A 17,810-nucleotide genomic window follows, 5' to 3' on the forward strand; every position below is an offset into this window, starting at 1 on the left:
GACTGCAAAATTCAGCAGACTGCAACATCGGTCTGAACTCCCCACTGTTTGTGCAATGCTCTCCATTATCCACGTGTCCCCTTCATGTCAATTTGCACCTCTGACATTCACTCCAAGCCGCTATAATAAAGCAAAATCCTCAACACAGGAAGACACTTGGACGTGCGTGTTTAACCTGATGAAATGCTAGGAGGACAACATCATACACACTTGGCCACTGGTGCTCATGTTACTTGCAGGAGCCTCTGTCACATTCAAGTGCTTCTTCTTCTGTTTAGCTTTATGGCATTTGTGAGTGTTGCATTACCGCCATCTACCGACTGTAACCACTCCACAGTGCAAACTATTTGACATGGTCTATTCTATAACCCAGATCTAGAGATACCACTTCTCTGCTGTAGTCACTCCTTCAGTGCTACCTCCTCCTCTCCTCTAACCTTCTGAATATGTTCCAGCCTCATACAGAATGGGGTTAGACAATATAGATCCTATTCTGCTAATTTATAATCTGCTTATTTTAAATCTTTCATCAGCCACATTCCGTCATGCTGGTCTGGTTATCTTTTTTTTTTCCAGAAAACATTAAAATACTTTGCAGAGTCTTCTGTCTGAAAGTTTGAAATCCTCAGATACCTTTAATATATAATCAAACTGCACTACATGTCATATCAGTTCCAGATAAACCAGGTGACAGCAAGTGACTTAGTCTAGCTGAAGGCTAAGGACAGCTAAGGACAGAGTGTATATCTAACTCCAGACTGTGAGACCCAGACCTGCAGCAGTCTCGTCTTTCATTATCATCCTCCTGTATTTAACAGTCATTCTCCACAGCACGTGAGCCCAGCCCGCCTGCTCCTTTACACACCAAACTAAAAAAACTGGAACTTAAAGATCCCAGTGGGAGATGGTAGGGAAGAAATAGAGCATAATTAAGAACATAGAAAATCACTGAGTCTGGAACAGATTTTTTCTGAACAGTAATGATGTGAAAACAAGCAACAGTAGCAGGCAAAAGTTTGGGCGCACCTTCTCATTCAATGACTTTTCTGTATTATTATTAAGTTATGTTTTCTACATTGTAGATTCATACCGAAGGCATCAAAACTATGACATAACATTTATGGAATTATGTGGTAAACAATAAGGCGAGAACAAAGCAAAATATGTTTTATATTTCAAACATTTTCAATGTAGACACCTTTAGCTTTGATGACAGCTTTGCACAGTACTGGCGTTCTCTCATCCAGCTTCATGCAGTCGTCACCTGGAATGGTCTTCAGTTAACAGGTGTGCCTTGTTCAAAGTTAATTGGTGGAATTTTTTGCCTCTTAATGCGTTTGACACCATCAGTTGTGTTGTGCAGAGGTAGTGTTGGTATGCAGCAAACAGTCCTATTCAACTGCTGTAGTAATCCATACTATACGTAATCTGTATTTTGGTCTGATGAGTCCAGATTTGAGATTTTTGGTTCCAAGTGTTGTGTTTTTGTGAAACACAGAGAAGGAAAACGGATGCCTGGTTCCCACCATGAAACATGGAAGAGGAGGTGTGAGATTTATTCAGTATTCAAAGCAAAACACACGCAACCAATGAGGCAGCCACAGCATTCTGCAGAGATGTGTCATTCTCATTTGTTTTCAACAGGACAAAGATGCAAAACACACCTCCAGGCTGTGTGAGGGCTATAGACCAAGAAGGAGAGTGATGGAGTGCTGCATCAGATGAAGGTGTGTCCAAACCGTTGACTCATTCTGTGTATAAAAATGTAGGAAAAATAAACAACTGCAGGGGAATATTGGAATATTTGCAAAGCAAACAAAGAAAGATTCTGAAGACAGAAATGAGAAATCACAGCTGTTTTGAACACAAGCCGTGTTTCCTACATTGCTCACTTGTATTCCAGCCTCAGTTTCTGTGCTACCCTGAGAGACACAGCTCCATACTTACAGCCCCTCCTCATCTTGCAGCATCTGCCCCGTCTGTCTGTTACTGAAAATGAGACTGAGCGAAGACTCAAACTCCCCCACTTGTCTCCCTACATTACCTCACCCCATCTCAGCATGGTCTCAGGCAGCATATCATTACATTTTCAACTTTTTCATCCTTACATCAGACTGCCTCTGTTCTTTCACTACAGCTCCCTCATCCCTGCCCTCCATCTGGACTCTGCCTGCATCTAAAATTTATCAGCATTGAGGAGAAAACTGATGCAGCTCTGGAAATATGCCCTATTTACTCAGAGCGATGCCAGGTTATCCTGTTAGTGGGTCTGAGCCTAAAACCTACTTACTACTTACCTCTGTTCCTTCCATTCTCTGTGCACTGCTTATAGATTTTCCATGATGGAATACTTATCTTCTGTTCTGTGATTTTAATGAACAGATAAATTTTTAAATTTAAAAAATACACCATATAAGCAAAAAACTAAATTTTGAGACCGTATCCCCATGCAAATTTCCAAGTACGCCAGCCTCACTCAGTGTGCAAAAGTATTTCACCAAACAATATCAATGAAGGGATCATACGAAACACATGCTACTGTAGTTCATCAGCATTTTATTATTGCACTTCTATTTCGAGGCTGAGATGAGTCGAGCTCCAAAAACACTGGAACGACATTAAACGATGTTCAAACTCCACATCCCCAGTGTCTAATGCTGGCTTTTCCTCACTAATTTGAAGCCTAAACTGATGTAACCCTCACTGCATCACTATGGCAACATCACAATTATTCTCTCCTGACAAAGCTCCTAATTGCAGACGGAAGGCAATTAACAACAGAGCCCAAATAAAAACAAGAGAGCACAAATTTATGACACAACTCATAATTTTAATTATTATTAACAAGTATAGGTATGGATTTACACTCTGTTCATAACTTTGTTTTTGTTTGCTTTATGTAGTTTTGTACATATTCTGTGCGTGCAAGGCAAAGATAAACATGACTGTAGAAAATAAATTCTCCCCTCGGATGAGACGGAGGCTCAGGTTGCTGACAGCACAGGGAGCTGAACTGAGGTCTGCTCTTACAAAACACACACCATTCTCCACAACCACCCTGAGAGTTTGATAGACTGAATACACTCGTGTTGGTATCTCACAAAATATATGATCATATATTGGTCTTTTACTATAATCTTATCTGTTTCTCCTGTGATATGATGGACATGGTGATTACATATATGTTTGTCTAATGGAAAATGAATTGATTTGACTGTCACATACTGATGTGATTCCACAGAAATATGCAGAAACATGCAGAACAGTAGTGTCCTGTTTGTTAATCTAGAGTTTCCAGACGCCTTCTTAACAAGGCAAAAGAAATACTGTGAGGAACAAAAAGGTTTGGACTGTTTTCCCACTTGGAAGGCATGACGGGACTTAGAAATAGTATGAAGAAAATGGATTTGACATAGTTTTCAATGTATAAATATATAATATCAATATATAATTGTGAGAAAATAACCAGAAACCAGATTTTCTTTCATTGTAAATGTTTTTTTTCAAGATATTGGGAGCCACCTCACCTCTCTTCCAGCAAGAGTGGAATTTGTAAGAAAAACTGGGAGGTATCATAAAAAAACCAACAACATCAACATCAAATTAAGGCAAAACCTTAAGCTTTGTGTAGCTTAATTTTAGCCTGGTTCCAAACCATGTTATCAACCACAGTTGAAATTTTACTGAGCGATTCAATGGTCTGGTGCTGTTCTGCTGATCGGATGTTTCCTCAGCTGGAAATACAACCAAATCAGTTGGAATAACCATCTAACTGTGCCAGAGGCAGAATATGTTTACCAGTACCGATGAGACTGACGCAGCTATTGAGACTGTTGTAAGAGGACTGACTGAGATATCAGCCCTTAAAGAACACCACACAGGAGGCATTTCCTCAAAAGCTTAAAAACCGTTCTGCTGCTCTACCTGTTGGTTTTGAAAAGCCTTGAATTCATCGGTTAGCCCCTCCTGTACATGAGGAAACGGGATTCAAAGCGTGTTGTTGCTTTCTTCCTTGACGGTTTTCATTGAGGACGAAGAAGCAGAAGAAACAGAGCTGGGAGAGCACAATGACAAGGGGCTGTCACTGCACACCACTGAGGTCCTGCAGCGATGTTACATCTAGCACCATGGGCCATATTGATGGACGGAAGCAATGGAACGAGTCCACAAACGACAGTGGCTCATTCATTGTTTGTCAGTTTCCAGTTGTATAAATAGTATAAATAAAAATGTGTTCATACTGGCAACAGCTGGATCCAGTGACCTGCTGAACAGCCCCCCTACACTGCTGAAGTAATGACAGAAAGAAACGACGACTACAATCGTATAATAATAAAACGAGTGGCTCCTGACGGCTTCAGGTTCATCCCACACAACGAGCCCCATCTGTTCTTAGTTAACTATTGTGACTACGGCAAACACCAAATCCTGCTACATGCTTGATTTGACCACAGATACAATGATACAAAGGTAAAGGTATACTTGTATGTGGACTTGTAGAGTACAATCACCCTTGACTACCAACTCACTGTGTATAAAATCATGACAACAAAGCCTTGTGAACTCTGTGGGCTCTCAACTTCAAACCAATAACGGTGCGTTCTTATGGTCTAACTGTACCAGACTTCCCTGAACATGCCAGTTTTACTTGTTAATTTTTTTTCTTCATCTTTCCATGTCATTTATTGAAAGGAAATGGGTTCGGTGCTGTGCCTCTTCTATCCGTGCAGTTTGCACGATGTGTGTCTGGCACAGCGGAAATGTTCGTGTCTCATGTGATGTGCGCATCTACCTCAGCAGTCAGCATTTATGCATCTCTGTGCTCGCAGGACAGAGAGCGTATTTCAGACCGTGATGTAAACTGCAGGACCTCAGCAGTAGCAAGTAGTTAAATAAACGTGCTTGACATGTCACAAAACAGATTACTTTGACGGATGTGATAAAACCAATATAAACTGATATTTGCTAATGCTAACAGAGCCTCTGTCTTGCCTGAAAAAAGATGAGTGGATGGATGTCACAGTGATTGGTTTGGGACAAAAAAAACCCTCTCTCCCAAACAGCTAACATCCTTTTGTGGACAATAAAGTTTTCGCATCCACCCAGCTGACGCTCTTGTCAGTTTACTCATTCAGCTGATGCTATCCGTGTCCCATTTCAGACACGGCCTCCTCGGAGGGACCCCGCTTAAAGGTGCGCTCAGACTGAATGCAAAGTGAATCTTAGAGGCGGCTCGGTTGCATATTCATTGCAAAGATGCAAGTGGATGCAGATTTGCCCTGGGTGGTGCGAACTGAGGCAGAGAAATGAGTTAGAAATGTTTCAACTTGAACAAAAAAAAAAACGGCCGCTTATCCTGCAGAAAATAGTGAGTCTGGAGCAAAATAACAGGTATCCTGGTTATTTCTGACATCAGTCGGGATGAGCTGTCGACACACACAGACAGGCACACAGTCAGTGTTGCTGGCTAGCTGCAGCTAACAGCTGTACGTTTGCTGTTTTGGGTAAATAAGCACAGACGGCAAAACCACCCCAGCGGTCGAATTCAAACAAATAATACAAGCCTCACACACACACACACACACACTAAAAAGTGTGACTGGACACTTCAAATCGACTCATACAGGGAGTTCAGGATGCTGCCCTCAGACAGGTTATGAGCAGCAGATGAAGTTTGGTAAGTTGTCAATGTCAAAACTCCTATTGCTCTGAACACGCATGAATTTGACCACTGGATCATCTGTGCGCTCTGTGCACATTCACGCCAAACAGCCGATAAACCAGCTGTACAGATGTTAGCCGCACACTGCAGCTGTTCTCCATTTAAGGGTACAATATTCACACCACTCTCAGAGCTCATATCCCCTCCCAGTTCCTGATCACAGCGATGTCACGGACCCTCCCTCCCCTCTCCCCCAGGTGTGTCCTTTCTCCTCAGGTGCGTCAGTCTGTGTGTATTATTCAGAGAGAGGGGGCTCAGTTCTTTGGTCTGCTGGCTCTGCCTTCGTTGTGTGCTGTTTAGAGACCGCCTCTCCTCTCTCCTGCATGCTGTTCCTCAGATCCACTGTGGCTGGTGCTGTGTCGGCGCCCTTCTCCTTGTGGGGCAGAGGACTCACTTGGGGGTTTTCTGGGGACGCAGATGCAGCTGGGATTGTGCTGGGCATCTTTTCTTGGGGTGATGGGGACACCAGCAGTTTTTCTAGAGTTTGGGGAAATGGTGGGGCTGTGCTGGGGCTCTTTTTCTGGGTTGTGGGAGTTACAGGAGGCTTTTCCAGGGTTTGGGTTTGTGCCGGAGGCCTCTCTGGGATGGGCGGAGCTTTGTCGAGGGCTTTAGCTGGACTGAAGAGACGGGGAGCCGATGCTTCTTGTTGAGCCTGAGCTGTCGAGGAGGGACACCCTGAGCCAGGGGTTTCATCCTCTCCTGGAGGGTGGTGCTTGGTTTCAGCTACTGTCCCTCCGCAGCCCGTCCTTCCTCTCTCTGCCTTCAGCTCCTCCTTCTGCACAGCCTCCTTTTCTTCAGCTGTCTGTTTCCCTGTGTCGCTGGCTGGGTGGATGAAGAACATACAGACATGTTTAGATCGCAGGTAGAAAGATAAACAACAGATCAAAGAATAAAAAGAATATGACGTAAGTTATGACGTGTGGTACACCCCTCTCACCCTCTTGAGCTCTTTGTGCTTCCTCCCCACTGGACGGATCTTCAGTGCAGGTAGGCAGATCCCCTCTGTTGCCCCGGAAACGGATAGGTGACCTTTGCAACACTGCCTTCAGCTCTAAGAAAGATGGAGACAGAGATAGAGGGGTCCACGAGCTCACCTTTAATTATCACCGAAAACAAACGGTACATCGAACACACAATCTGACACACACTCATATTCAAAGCTGCATTAAACAGTATCTATTATTAGTATTTCTAGATCCAGCCAATTATTTCACCTTCTAAGCTTTTGCTACAGCTGTCTTGATCGGTCCGCTGTGTGTCTGACTCGGCTGAATCGATTCTCTGAGGACATTTTCCAGACTTGAATAAAATGTTTTATTCATTTCAAAATATTTGGTTTTATATTTAGTTTTTTTATGTCTTCATGAAACACAGCAGCGAAGTCTCACCTTGTGTCATGGCCAGAGCGTCCTCGTGGACGGACACAGCCCGGCGTTGTGGAAGGGGCTTCATGTGTTGGCGTGGCTTAGGAAGACTCTCTGAAAGTATGCAAACCACACACACACACACACACACACACACACACACACACACGCATTTTAAATAAACTGAATTTCAAACTTAAATCTTGTCAAGCAAGAGAGACAGACAGAGAGAGGGAACCCTGAAATGATGATTTTTCAGATCACATCTAACATTTTTTTTGTTTTTTTATTGTGATTAATGTTATGTAAATGCACAATGAAATGTCAAATGCAGCGTAAATGTAACCCAACCACTGACTGCAACCTTACTGTGTAAAACATGAATGTATCTGTCCAAACAGTTTCATCCTTTCCTGAGCGGTTTCACAGCATTTCACATCTTGATTCCTGTGATTCTGAAGACTCCCACATGGTGCCCATGTGGCTCGCACGTCGCACAACAAGGGGAGGGTACAGGCTATCATGAGCCTCCTCTGGTACACCCACAGTCAGCAGCTTCCTGTTTCCAGCTGACAGTTTCACAGTCTCCCACAGATCCCATACTGACTGGACCACACCTCACCTGATGTCTCGCAAAAGCTCGATCAGCCCAAACCTGATTCGGATGAATTATTTGGTGTTAAAGAGATGAGTCAGACTTACCGTCGGTCACTGATTGTGCTTTCTCAGAGCGATCCTGTGTGCTGGGACCCCTCCATGGAGACGGGGCTGGAGGATGCAGCTCTTTCCTGGGCGATGAAGCTGCGGCTGGACTCCTGAGACCCTGTTGACTTCCATTCTAGGGATGAAGATCAGAGGGTGCTCAGTGGGACGGGACATGAACAGTATGACTGCTTTGTCATGACTGTCAACATATAGAGAACAACTGTGCCAATATGGAAATAGGCAGCAGTTTGAAACTCAATAATGTGCTTATGAGCTCCATTGAGCTAAAACAAAAGCAGTCTAATCCAACAGTCCTGCAGTAAATCCCTTTAACTTCATGGTTAATTTGTAGGATGCAATTTGTCCTGCTGTTGAATTGTATTGTATGAGGGGTCTTTCTAATATTTAGTCGATCACATTACTTTGTTTCCTTGTTCAAAACTTTCTAATTTTTCAATCTTGATTTTTTTACAGGGATTTTACAGATTTATTGTAACATTCTTTCTATTATTCATCCAAATTTCAACAACTGCTTCTTCTAAGTCAGTACTGTGATTAATAAATAAACTGACATAAGAGATTCCTTCTTTAATTTTAGTGAGTCAATCTGGAATTAACATTACTGCCACCTTGTGGCTTGTATTAGTCTCTGTACCCAATTTTTAAATTCAAATCACAAATGAAATGCCTCCATATTTTTAATATTCAGTCTTTTTCAGTGTACATTTGAACTATATGAACAACTACGAATTACTGTATCATTAACTTAAAATACAAATCAAACTGTCCTACATTTTCACATGCTTATGATCTTTGAAGCTCTTTTCTCAGTGATGTTATTCTTTTAAAACAAGTTCTGCAGGTTAATATTAAAAAATAAATTACATGACAGCTTCACCACAGAATGTAAAGCCTTACGTCTGAATTATCTTCCCGGCAGTGATGAAGGAAATGTGTGACTGAGTGCTGTGGTACCTGTGCTGTGGTCTCCCCTGGCCTGTCATCATGAGCGTGTGCTCTGAGCTGCACTCTGTCTGCTGAGCTGCTGGAAGGAGGAGCAGAGGAGGGACGAGCTCCTCCTCCTGCAGGAGCAGTCGGAGTGGGGAGAGGAGGCTTGGCTACGATGGCAGGTTTGGGTGGAAGGGGACCAATGGGACGCTCAGGGAGGGCGGGCTTCAGGTGGAGGGGAGGGTCCGGTTGGATGGGGTCCAGTGCTCTCATAGGATGCCTGGGGTCTGCTGGAATCAGAGGGTGAAAGCGACAGTAAATCACTGGGAGACGCTGTGAGTGATTCAGCCTGGTCCAATCACCGACTCCAAGCTGGACAGATGTTCAGGCCGATGCAGGCTAAAACACAGAAACCATGGCACCACAGCAGAGAGCCTCCTGTGTCGTGTCGTCATAGGCCCGGAGACATCAGGAAGGCTGTGCTCCACACAGACTGCTACATCACACAGCTCAGGCCAGGGGCCGCGGTGCTGATGTCAGTGGCTGTTTCCTGTGTCATATTTGCTTTGCTTCTAGTAATTCCAGGACAACACTGTATTGTAAACTACAGTGGCTAAAAACAACATGGAACAGGTTTACCTATTGTAGATTATAATGTATAAAACACATTATAGAGCATTTTATTGTTCTTATTAATACATGCCATTTATATTCTACTATCATACAACACTTTTGGAAACCTTGAAGTCATGTTGATATCAATGAATTATTGCTAATAAAACCTTAAAAGCCTTAAAGGATAAGTTGGTGTTATTTTACATTTTTGATATTGTCAACAAATCCCATCAAAAGACTAAAAGCAATATTGTGTTTATCCTTCTCTACTCAAATCTCAAGTGTAGTTTTATATTTTAAAAATGCTCAGTCATTTCCTAAAATAGCCACTCTCTGCAGGTTTTAGTAAATGTTACTCAAACACAAGGAAATAGTGCATTTGTTGGGGACTATTTTCAGCAGCGCATTAATCTACATTTGGTGCTGTAGTGAGTATTTGGGGCAGCAGAGTGGTGTAGGTGGGACTGATTCAAAATTCACTACAGTGTGTTCATGGTAATGAACAAACATGTCACCCAGTGTGTTGTGGTTTTAATAGTCTGGACAACAATGGCAAGAAGATACATCAGTTAGTAGGATCAGATCACCATTAGTTTGGCTCTGCACATGGGAGCATTTATATTACTTTCATATAGAAATGGGTGTAGATAAGATTGATACCTGATGAAGTGGACATGGTTCTGGGCTTCATGTATGTTGGAGGTGGTTCAGGTTTGTCCAGGATAGCGCCTGAGGGACAGAGACAGTAGATAGTGGTACAGCCAAAGGACGATTTGAATCCAAGCTGTACATACAATGAATACAATATGTGCAGCGGGCTTAACTGAAGCCATTCTAAGTCACACAGCTGTAAGTGGTGGGCCTGCAAACAAAGGTTTGTGATGATGACTCAAATTAGACTGGAAAGAAGGAGAAGGCACCGGCTGGCACATGTGAAATCACTTTGATTCGTTTGTGTAACTGCATTTTTGCAACACTGCTCAGAGAAAATTAGCACAACTTATTTATAATTCATTTTGTTCCCACAGTCAGATTCAGCCAGTCACATTAGAAGATTGCCACATCAATCACAGCCTATTCACCGCCACAGCTCACCAGAGTAAAAACAGATTTGTGAATCATTCATTTAATTTGCAAGATGAAAAAGGCATGAAGGATTTATCAGGTTTTGTTTTTTTAAAACTCAAACACTTTTATGACAAATACAATCCCATAATTTTTAACTTTAATTTGCAGTAGTGGGGGGGGGGGGGGGGGGTGAAACAACAGACAAAGTGTTGAAAGTTCAGACATCAAATATGAACTGATTGATGTGACTATGATGGAGACACCATGTACAATAATATATACTTACCTTCAGAATTGGCCTTTCTCAGCTCCTCATCTTTATTCTGAAACAGACACGTTGGACATTATTATTATTTGGGTAATAATTTTAAGTAAGCTCACCTTTTGTTTCCTCTATCAATTACATTTATAAAAACCGCTGGTTTGTTTCAAACCTACACAATTCTCTGACTGCTCATGATGTTGACTTCTCTTCAGTGATGTTGCTGTGTTGCCGGCCATTAAATTGGTGAGTACGGTGTTGATTGTTTAAGGGGTGAGGAGACCCGTCCACGACCCCAACATGTTACAACTTGACCAATCCAAAACTAAGTATGATTAACATCAAGTGACCATTCAACTAAACAGATATTGCACTAACTGTGATATCAAATATACAAGAATGTATACACATCACTTTGGAGCAGCACACACTCATATTTCTAACACAGCATACAGTATGAAGCAGGGTGACTGATGACCACACAACGGTCACAAAGTGGTCAAACATCCACATAACATGTGAAGGTATTTCACTCTGTGTCACTATTTATTACATAAATTAGATTTATTTTAGATACGTTAAGGAACCTCCACAAACATCAGGGCCAGCCAATTATTGGCCAGCCAAGGCCGATGATAAAAATAAACTCAAGCAACACTTTTTGAATTACCTGTATTTAAAAAAACAACAACAACCAGTCGTATCCTTCGCACCCAAAACCCACCCCCATCCTACCTGGCTTGCCTTTGTGTCAGCAGGTGGAGTTTTGGCCACTCCCATTCTGTGCAGCATCACCTGAAGCCTCTGTTCAAAACTAGGTGTGCTCTCAGACGCATGTTTCTGGAAGACGATACATGAAGATTTAGAACAGTAAACGTGAATGCTCGCACACACATACACACACACACACACACACACACACTGTTTTGAACACAGGGGCCCTCTACAATAACCCGGCTCTACTTCCTTCAGAGGCTCAGAGTCTGCAACAAGATGCTGCAGATGTTCTACCAGTCTTTGGTGGCCAAAAGCACTTTTTATGCTGCTGTGTGCTGGGAGATGCTATTAAGCTCAACAAGGTGGTTAGAAAGGCCCTCTCACGTATTATAGCAAGAGCTGAGCTGGACTCTCTGGAGGCAGCGATGGAGAAGAGGATAAACTTTCTACGACTTGCTGGTTGAAAAGTGTCTTCAACCAAATATTTATAGGCAGAGGAGATCATTTCTGCCTGTGGCCATCAAACTTTTCAACTCATCCCTGCTCTGTCGCAGTCTGGACTTTACTGCATTTGGAAGATGTTGAGGTCTTACTGGACTCGCTAACTAGACTTACAACTGCACTCCTGAAACTTATGGCAGAGTGCAACACTTCTTTTTAATTTTGATTAAAATTACATTCATTTTGTACTTTACTGCAATTTGTTAACTGATATGCATGCGCATGCTTAAAAATACATGGGGAAATTGAAATAAAGGCCTGTCTCTAATGTAAGGCCTGATTCTCAGCAGTATTTAAGAATTTGCAGGACTCACTGTTTTGTTTGGTGTTTGTTGGTGTTTTATGGTCTTTAGTGTCATCGAGGGCCATCCCTTACTCTCATCAAGGGTAGTATCCTATTAGATGATCTGACTGCGTGTGTGTGTTCAGTGTGTTGTCAGACTGACCTTACTGTGTGAATCATCCTTGTCTTCTGGCTCTAATCCCGTCAGCAGTATGAGACTCTGGCTCTTGCCCTCCCTCAGAGATCTCTTCGTCACCTTCAGTCTCCTCTCTCCATATGGAGTCCCTCCCAACTTCATCTCCTTCATCAGCATACCGCTCCTCTCCTGCTCAGTTAGAGGGGAAGTGACCACGGGACTGGGGATGCGACCTGGCAAGACAGGAACCGCCTCTTCTTCCAGGTTAGAGAGCGTAGCAGTGGTGAGGTCAGGGCTTGTGGCGATGGTGGGGTAAGAGGGAGTGGTCTCACTGGGAGGCGTCATCGTGGTTAATGTATTGGCAGGCGCCATCGTTCCCCTCGCATCGCCTGCAAGTTGGTGGCTGGTGGCAACGGTTCCTTCTGTGGTGGTGGCATCATTAGAAACGTTAGCATCCTCCACTGACCTTGCCCCTCTCCCCTTCTCTCTCTCCTTGTCCCTCTCCCTCTCTCTCTCCCTTTCTTTGGCCTCGCGGAGGGGTCGAATGAGGTCTGCAATGGAGGTCCTTTTGACCTTCACCCCCTCTCCTCCTCCCTCTCCCCCTCCTGCCTTGGTGGCTCGGCTGGCTCGAGCCCTCTTGAAGGCAAAGAAGTCGCCAAACTTTTTCTTGATGTTTTTGGTGGGAAGTGTGGTGGTGGTGGTGGTGGTGGTGACAGAAGAGAGGGCAGGGGGAGTGGAGGATGTAGAGAAGGGTGGTGCATCAGTGGATGTAAAGGATGTGTCAGTAGATGGGATAGAGGGAGAGATGACGGTGGTGGTGGTAGAGGAGGTGATATTGTCAGACGAAGAGGAAAAGGGGGTTGAGGCTGAGGGGGTGGTGCTTGACTCTGAGGGAGTGGCTTGGGCAGGGTTTGACTCCTCCCACCGGCCTTTTCTGCAGCAGGGAGACAGCAGAAAGAGCAACAGACAAGAAGAGACACTCAGTACTACAACTACTGCTACAGGACTCAAGACACATGCTCAGTTCAGGTACACAACAAGAAAGGTCATGCAAACAGCACACAGAGCAAAAATGTCTTGGAGATTACTACTTCCTACTGCACTAGAGGCGAGGCCTGGTATGGTGACGCTGCTCAATCTGTCAACCTGCTCAGCACTTCAGCGCAACATATGTAGGTGACTTCTGATCAGATTACCATGAAATCTGGCCTTGATATTCATTGTCCCTTCAATATTGACCTCGTGTCTAGAATCATTGTCCTCAAAAACTAATGGCTGGACTACGGTACAATGCTTGAATGAGACCCAGTGCCTTGGTTGACCCAGAATCTTGTATTTTCTTCTATATCTTGCATATGTGACACCTCTTAATCTAAAAGCAGATGATATTTGCAGGACTCACTCAGACTTCCAAGTGATTGAGCCTTTTGATTTCAATGTTTCATGCAGACTCTGTGAGCGACTTGTTTCGGTCGTCCAACTGACAGAGCCACTCCTGTAACGGTGCACGGCTGTGAGGAGATGTTTGCATTTTGGCAAGAATACAGTTCTATAAATCTGTCTTTGTAGTGAACAGCAGCTGATGTGCTGGTTTTGCTATCAACAAAGGGCGAAAATGAAAACGTAAAATGGACACTGACAGCAGGGCGGTCAGTGCTCATGGTTCTGCTCATACTACATTGGATGCCTGACAATAACCCCTACACAGACATGAAAAGTATAAATGAGTTGAAGTCGTCATTCTACATGTGTTAGTATGTATTCTATGTGTAAACTAGGTTAGGAACAAGGTCAGGTCAACCTGCATTAATGACCATGAGAGAGGGTTACTATCTCCCCCATACACAACCACCTGTTGTCATGTGATCACAGGCACACTGATGTAATGGGTTAGTGTGATAATGCTTGAACCAGTTACATTCTCTGGTGAAGACCATGTAAAAGCCAGTAGGCCCTTTGAATTGAGATTATTTTGTCACACACCAAGCTACCTGCTCCAAGCCACCAGTGACTCAGCTTCTGCGCTGACCGAAAACGACATCAAGTGGATGGATACAATCAGTCACAGTGATTAGGGCGAAAAAAAAACCAAACAAAAACCAGCTTGATTTCAAAATGGCAGTTCATTCGTACAACCATCTTAATAATAATCATTTTGTGTTCAGTGCACTGAAACAGCAAGCTCAGGCAGGTCAAGGAATGTGTGTTTACGTGGTGTTACACTGAAGGAACAGAGGGTTTGTAAAACACGACAAAAACATTCACCATGCGGTCTGCACATACAGTGACTGAAATTACAAACATGTTTTTTGTACATAACAAGGCATCCTTATCTCAGGGGGGTTACAATCTTATAACAGTGGACACTATGTTCACTGTTGTTAGTGTGTGATACTTTTTTGTGCTAATGTATGTAACTCTAAAGGGGGCAGTATACTAGAAAGCAAAGCAAAACTGGTCTGTTCACATAGAAAAACTTTGAATCCACATGTCACGTTGGCTTTGAGTTCCACCGTGTGCACAAGCTCAACGTCCACACAAATCAACATGTTCTCTATGGCTTTTCTGACTGACGGGCGGACGAGGACTGGCAAAGCTTGGGGAACCTTGACAAGAAGAGGCACAGTGCACACTTACAATACATGCTGCCTTCATACCAAACATTCAAAACTTATTTGAAATAATTCTAAAGGGGCATATCAGTGATTTAGTATTGCACTTGCTTAAATTTGGGGGTTTTCATAAGAGACAAAGAAAAAATAAATAAATAAATGCAGCAGAGATTAAGATAAAATGACTTTTAATCCCTTGTGTAGGTCAACCTTCTGCGCAATGCCATGACTTCTTTTATGAGACCCTCCATCCTTGGACAAAATGCGCCTGTCTTTCAAAGCCCACTGCTCTGCTTGTAACACAGGCTTTCTGTTGTAAATTTGTAGTCTAACAGTCCAAGATGAGTTCAACTTGATTCCATCACTATGGCATCATCAGGGTTATTTCTCAGACGGAACAACGTGCCCCCAGCGCTAACGATGTGATACAACTGTATTCACATACTGTGTGATAGTCTTCATGACACGCAAACGAATTTCAACCAGACTGTAGCTGCCATGCACAGATGCAAAAATGATTGATTTAAAAAACAAAATGTCAGAAAATAATTTATTGAACATAATCCAAGGTTTTGCAGACTCCTCCGAGCATTTCCTTCAAGGTGCCATCTTGTAAAAAAGTGAGACTGTGAGAAGTGAGATCTTCTTTAATTGTAAAGCAGATGACATATAAAAACAGTCAAAGTATCAGGATGCTCAATCCTCTGAGAAATGCACACAGCCCGTATACAGAAACTTTGCCTTTGAACGAGCCGCCAGGACTTGATTGAAGGTTGTGATGGCGCAACTATACAGTCGCCGCCCCGTCAGCCATGAGCCCATACGGCTGTTGTTGCAAAAACACCTGCAGAACTGATGCAGAAACACATTGGGTGGTGCCTGCTCAGGCCTGTGAGAGCTGACCAATAAGAGCAGACTGGTCTTTTCAGGAGGGGGGCCTTAAAGAGACAGGCGTAAGAACAGAGATTTTAAAACAGAGGGTGAAGAGAGGTGTTGCAAGGAAAATGGATTGAATGTTTGCTAAACATTCAAGCATGGAAATCCCCCCAGTATGGTCATTTTTCACAGCTATCAATTGACACTTAAACTCTACTTGCTGATTTTCACTTTTTTCCAGTTATATCTGGTGTCTTTGGTGGGAAGTGTGGTGGTGGTGGCAGCGGAGCGGGTAGGGGGAGTGGAGGATGTAGAAAGGGGTGGTGCATCAGTGAATGGGACAAAGGGAGAGGTGACAGAGATGGTGGTGGAGGAGGTGGTAACTGTACTACACCAGTCCAGTTTTTGGTGGGAAAGCACCTCTAAACTGGTTTAAGGATCAACAGTAATGAACAGAAGAAGTTGTAGTTCATGACATGCTGGATTCAGCCTGGATGTTATTATGCTGTTATTATGTCAGAACCTCTCAGTTGGTTGCACAAAGTTGATTAGTTGATTAGCTATGTGTTTGGCCAAGAAATTGGCATCCTCCAGTAGAAATGTACCTGGGGAAATCAGGTTCCTCTAAGGCCCTACCTTCATTACCGAGTTTCTTGTTTACGTGACAGTTAAGAAATCAGCTTACTGGAGAAAGCTGACTGCAACCTGGTTACTGAAGTGCATGAAACAGTCTGAGTGAGGTGAGCTCCTGCTTGCAGTACAGGAAATATGCCACACACAAGGAACTTGACTACTTGCAAATACTGCAAATGTAGATACTGGGACATACTCTCATTGCAGGGAGCAAATGTAAAGTGGGCCATCGGGGGAAGGTCTAACTGCAACAGCTAATCTCTGATTTAACAGTGGACACAGATGATGTTGTGTTTGGCGCAAAGCAGCATTAACTGGAAGGACACTGTATTTTTTACATGTACAATATCCAGAATCAATCCCTCTGTGAAATCAATAATTTTTCAAAGAATACCGAATTGTTACTTCGGGAATCAATCCACAACCACCTACTGAGCTAGAACTCTCAGTGGGAGACCTGTGTTTGTGTCTGCATGACTCCAGAAGCCAGACGAGGAGATTCATGACTAAACCTGTGCACGCATAGGAAGACATAAACATGCCTACGCTTTCTTTTTGTCGGATTCATAGAGCAACATGTGCGAATGTTTATATTTCATAAATCTAAATCGTTGTTGAAATGGGCGCATGTGCACAAGCCTCATTTCCGCTAGCACAGTTAGCCATAAATGGATGTAGCATCATCTGCTTGGACAGCAATATTTGTGCTCCAGCACTCATTAGAGCAACCGATGAGAAGAATGTCAAAGAAACTATTTCACTGGATGTGTCGCCTGGTTCTCCAACAGCAATCCGCAGCATCTCAGTCACCCATTATTTCACCTACGAAGGACGACCACTGATTGATCTGTAGGGCTTATACTGGAACAGACTTCACAAAGTGTTTCACTCTTCAGGGTCAGACGAAAACATCATCACCACAGAGAAATAAGGACTCACATGTAACTAAAAAGAATGCTACAATTCAACACTCATAACTAACTAAAATGTATACGTTTATAAATGCATCTTTTTACTGCTGTGTATATCACAAAACATAACACAACCAGGTGTTTGGCCAACACCCTAAACAAACAGTGTTTTACTATGTGTGCACACCTGGGTTGGTCTTATAAATATCAGTGCATGTGTGGGAAATAGAGTATGCATGGTTTTGTGCATACACTTCGAAATGCTCAGGTGTTCGGTGTGTTTTATGACTCTTCAAAATTCTCACGGAGCTATTTTACTCCTCTTGTGCCTTGATATGATGTGAGAGTCTACCAATAATAAAATTCAAAATACATAAAATATAAATGAAAGATTCAGCAACAGTGGTTCACTCGCAAAGTTTAGTGAAGTGGTTCCAAACCTTTTTTAGACCACAGA

The 17,810-nt window shown here is 43.1% G+C and overlaps 1 protein-coding gene across 2 annotated transcripts in view; it reads right to left on the bottom strand.

Annotated features, from left to right (window-relative positions):
- Nucleotides 1-2,648: 2,648 nt before the first annotated feature.
- carmil2 (capping protein regulator and myosin 1 linker 2) overlaps nucleotides 2,649-17,810 on the bottom strand; it is a 51,390-nt gene continuing 36,228 nt past the window's right edge. Inside the window, exons 33-41 of one of the 2 annotated variants that reach the window (XM_041938871.1) lie at nucleotides 12,349-13,255; nucleotides 11,420-11,524; nucleotides 10,709-10,745; nucleotides 10,015-10,083; nucleotides 8,767-9,026; nucleotides 7,789-7,924; nucleotides 7,111-7,200; nucleotides 6,660-6,773; nucleotides 2,649-6,544 (exon numbers count right to left, since the gene is read on the bottom strand). In XM_041938871.1, coding sequence (XP_041794805.1) covers nucleotides 5,958-6,544; nucleotides 6,660-6,773; nucleotides 7,111-7,200; nucleotides 7,789-7,924; nucleotides 8,767-9,026; nucleotides 10,015-10,083; nucleotides 10,709-10,745; nucleotides 11,420-11,524; nucleotides 12,349-13,255 — 2,305 coding nt within the window. In that variant the 3' untranslated portion in view covers nucleotides 2,649-5,957. Of the gene's footprint in view, nucleotides 6,545-6,659; nucleotides 6,774-7,110; nucleotides 7,201-7,788; nucleotides 7,925-8,766; nucleotides 9,030-10,014; nucleotides 10,084-10,708; nucleotides 10,746-11,419; nucleotides 11,525-12,348; nucleotides 13,256-17,810 lie in introns of both variants that reach the window. The other variant, XM_041938870.1, reaches the window with a different exon arrangement.

This window comes from Chelmon rostratus, chromosome 6 (genome assembly GCF_017976325.1).
Source record: "Chelmon rostratus isolate fCheRos1 chromosome 6, fCheRos1.pri, whole genome shotgun sequence".
NCBI lineage: Eukaryota > Metazoa > Chordata > Actinopteri > Chaetodontiformes > Chaetodontidae > Chelmon > Chelmon rostratus.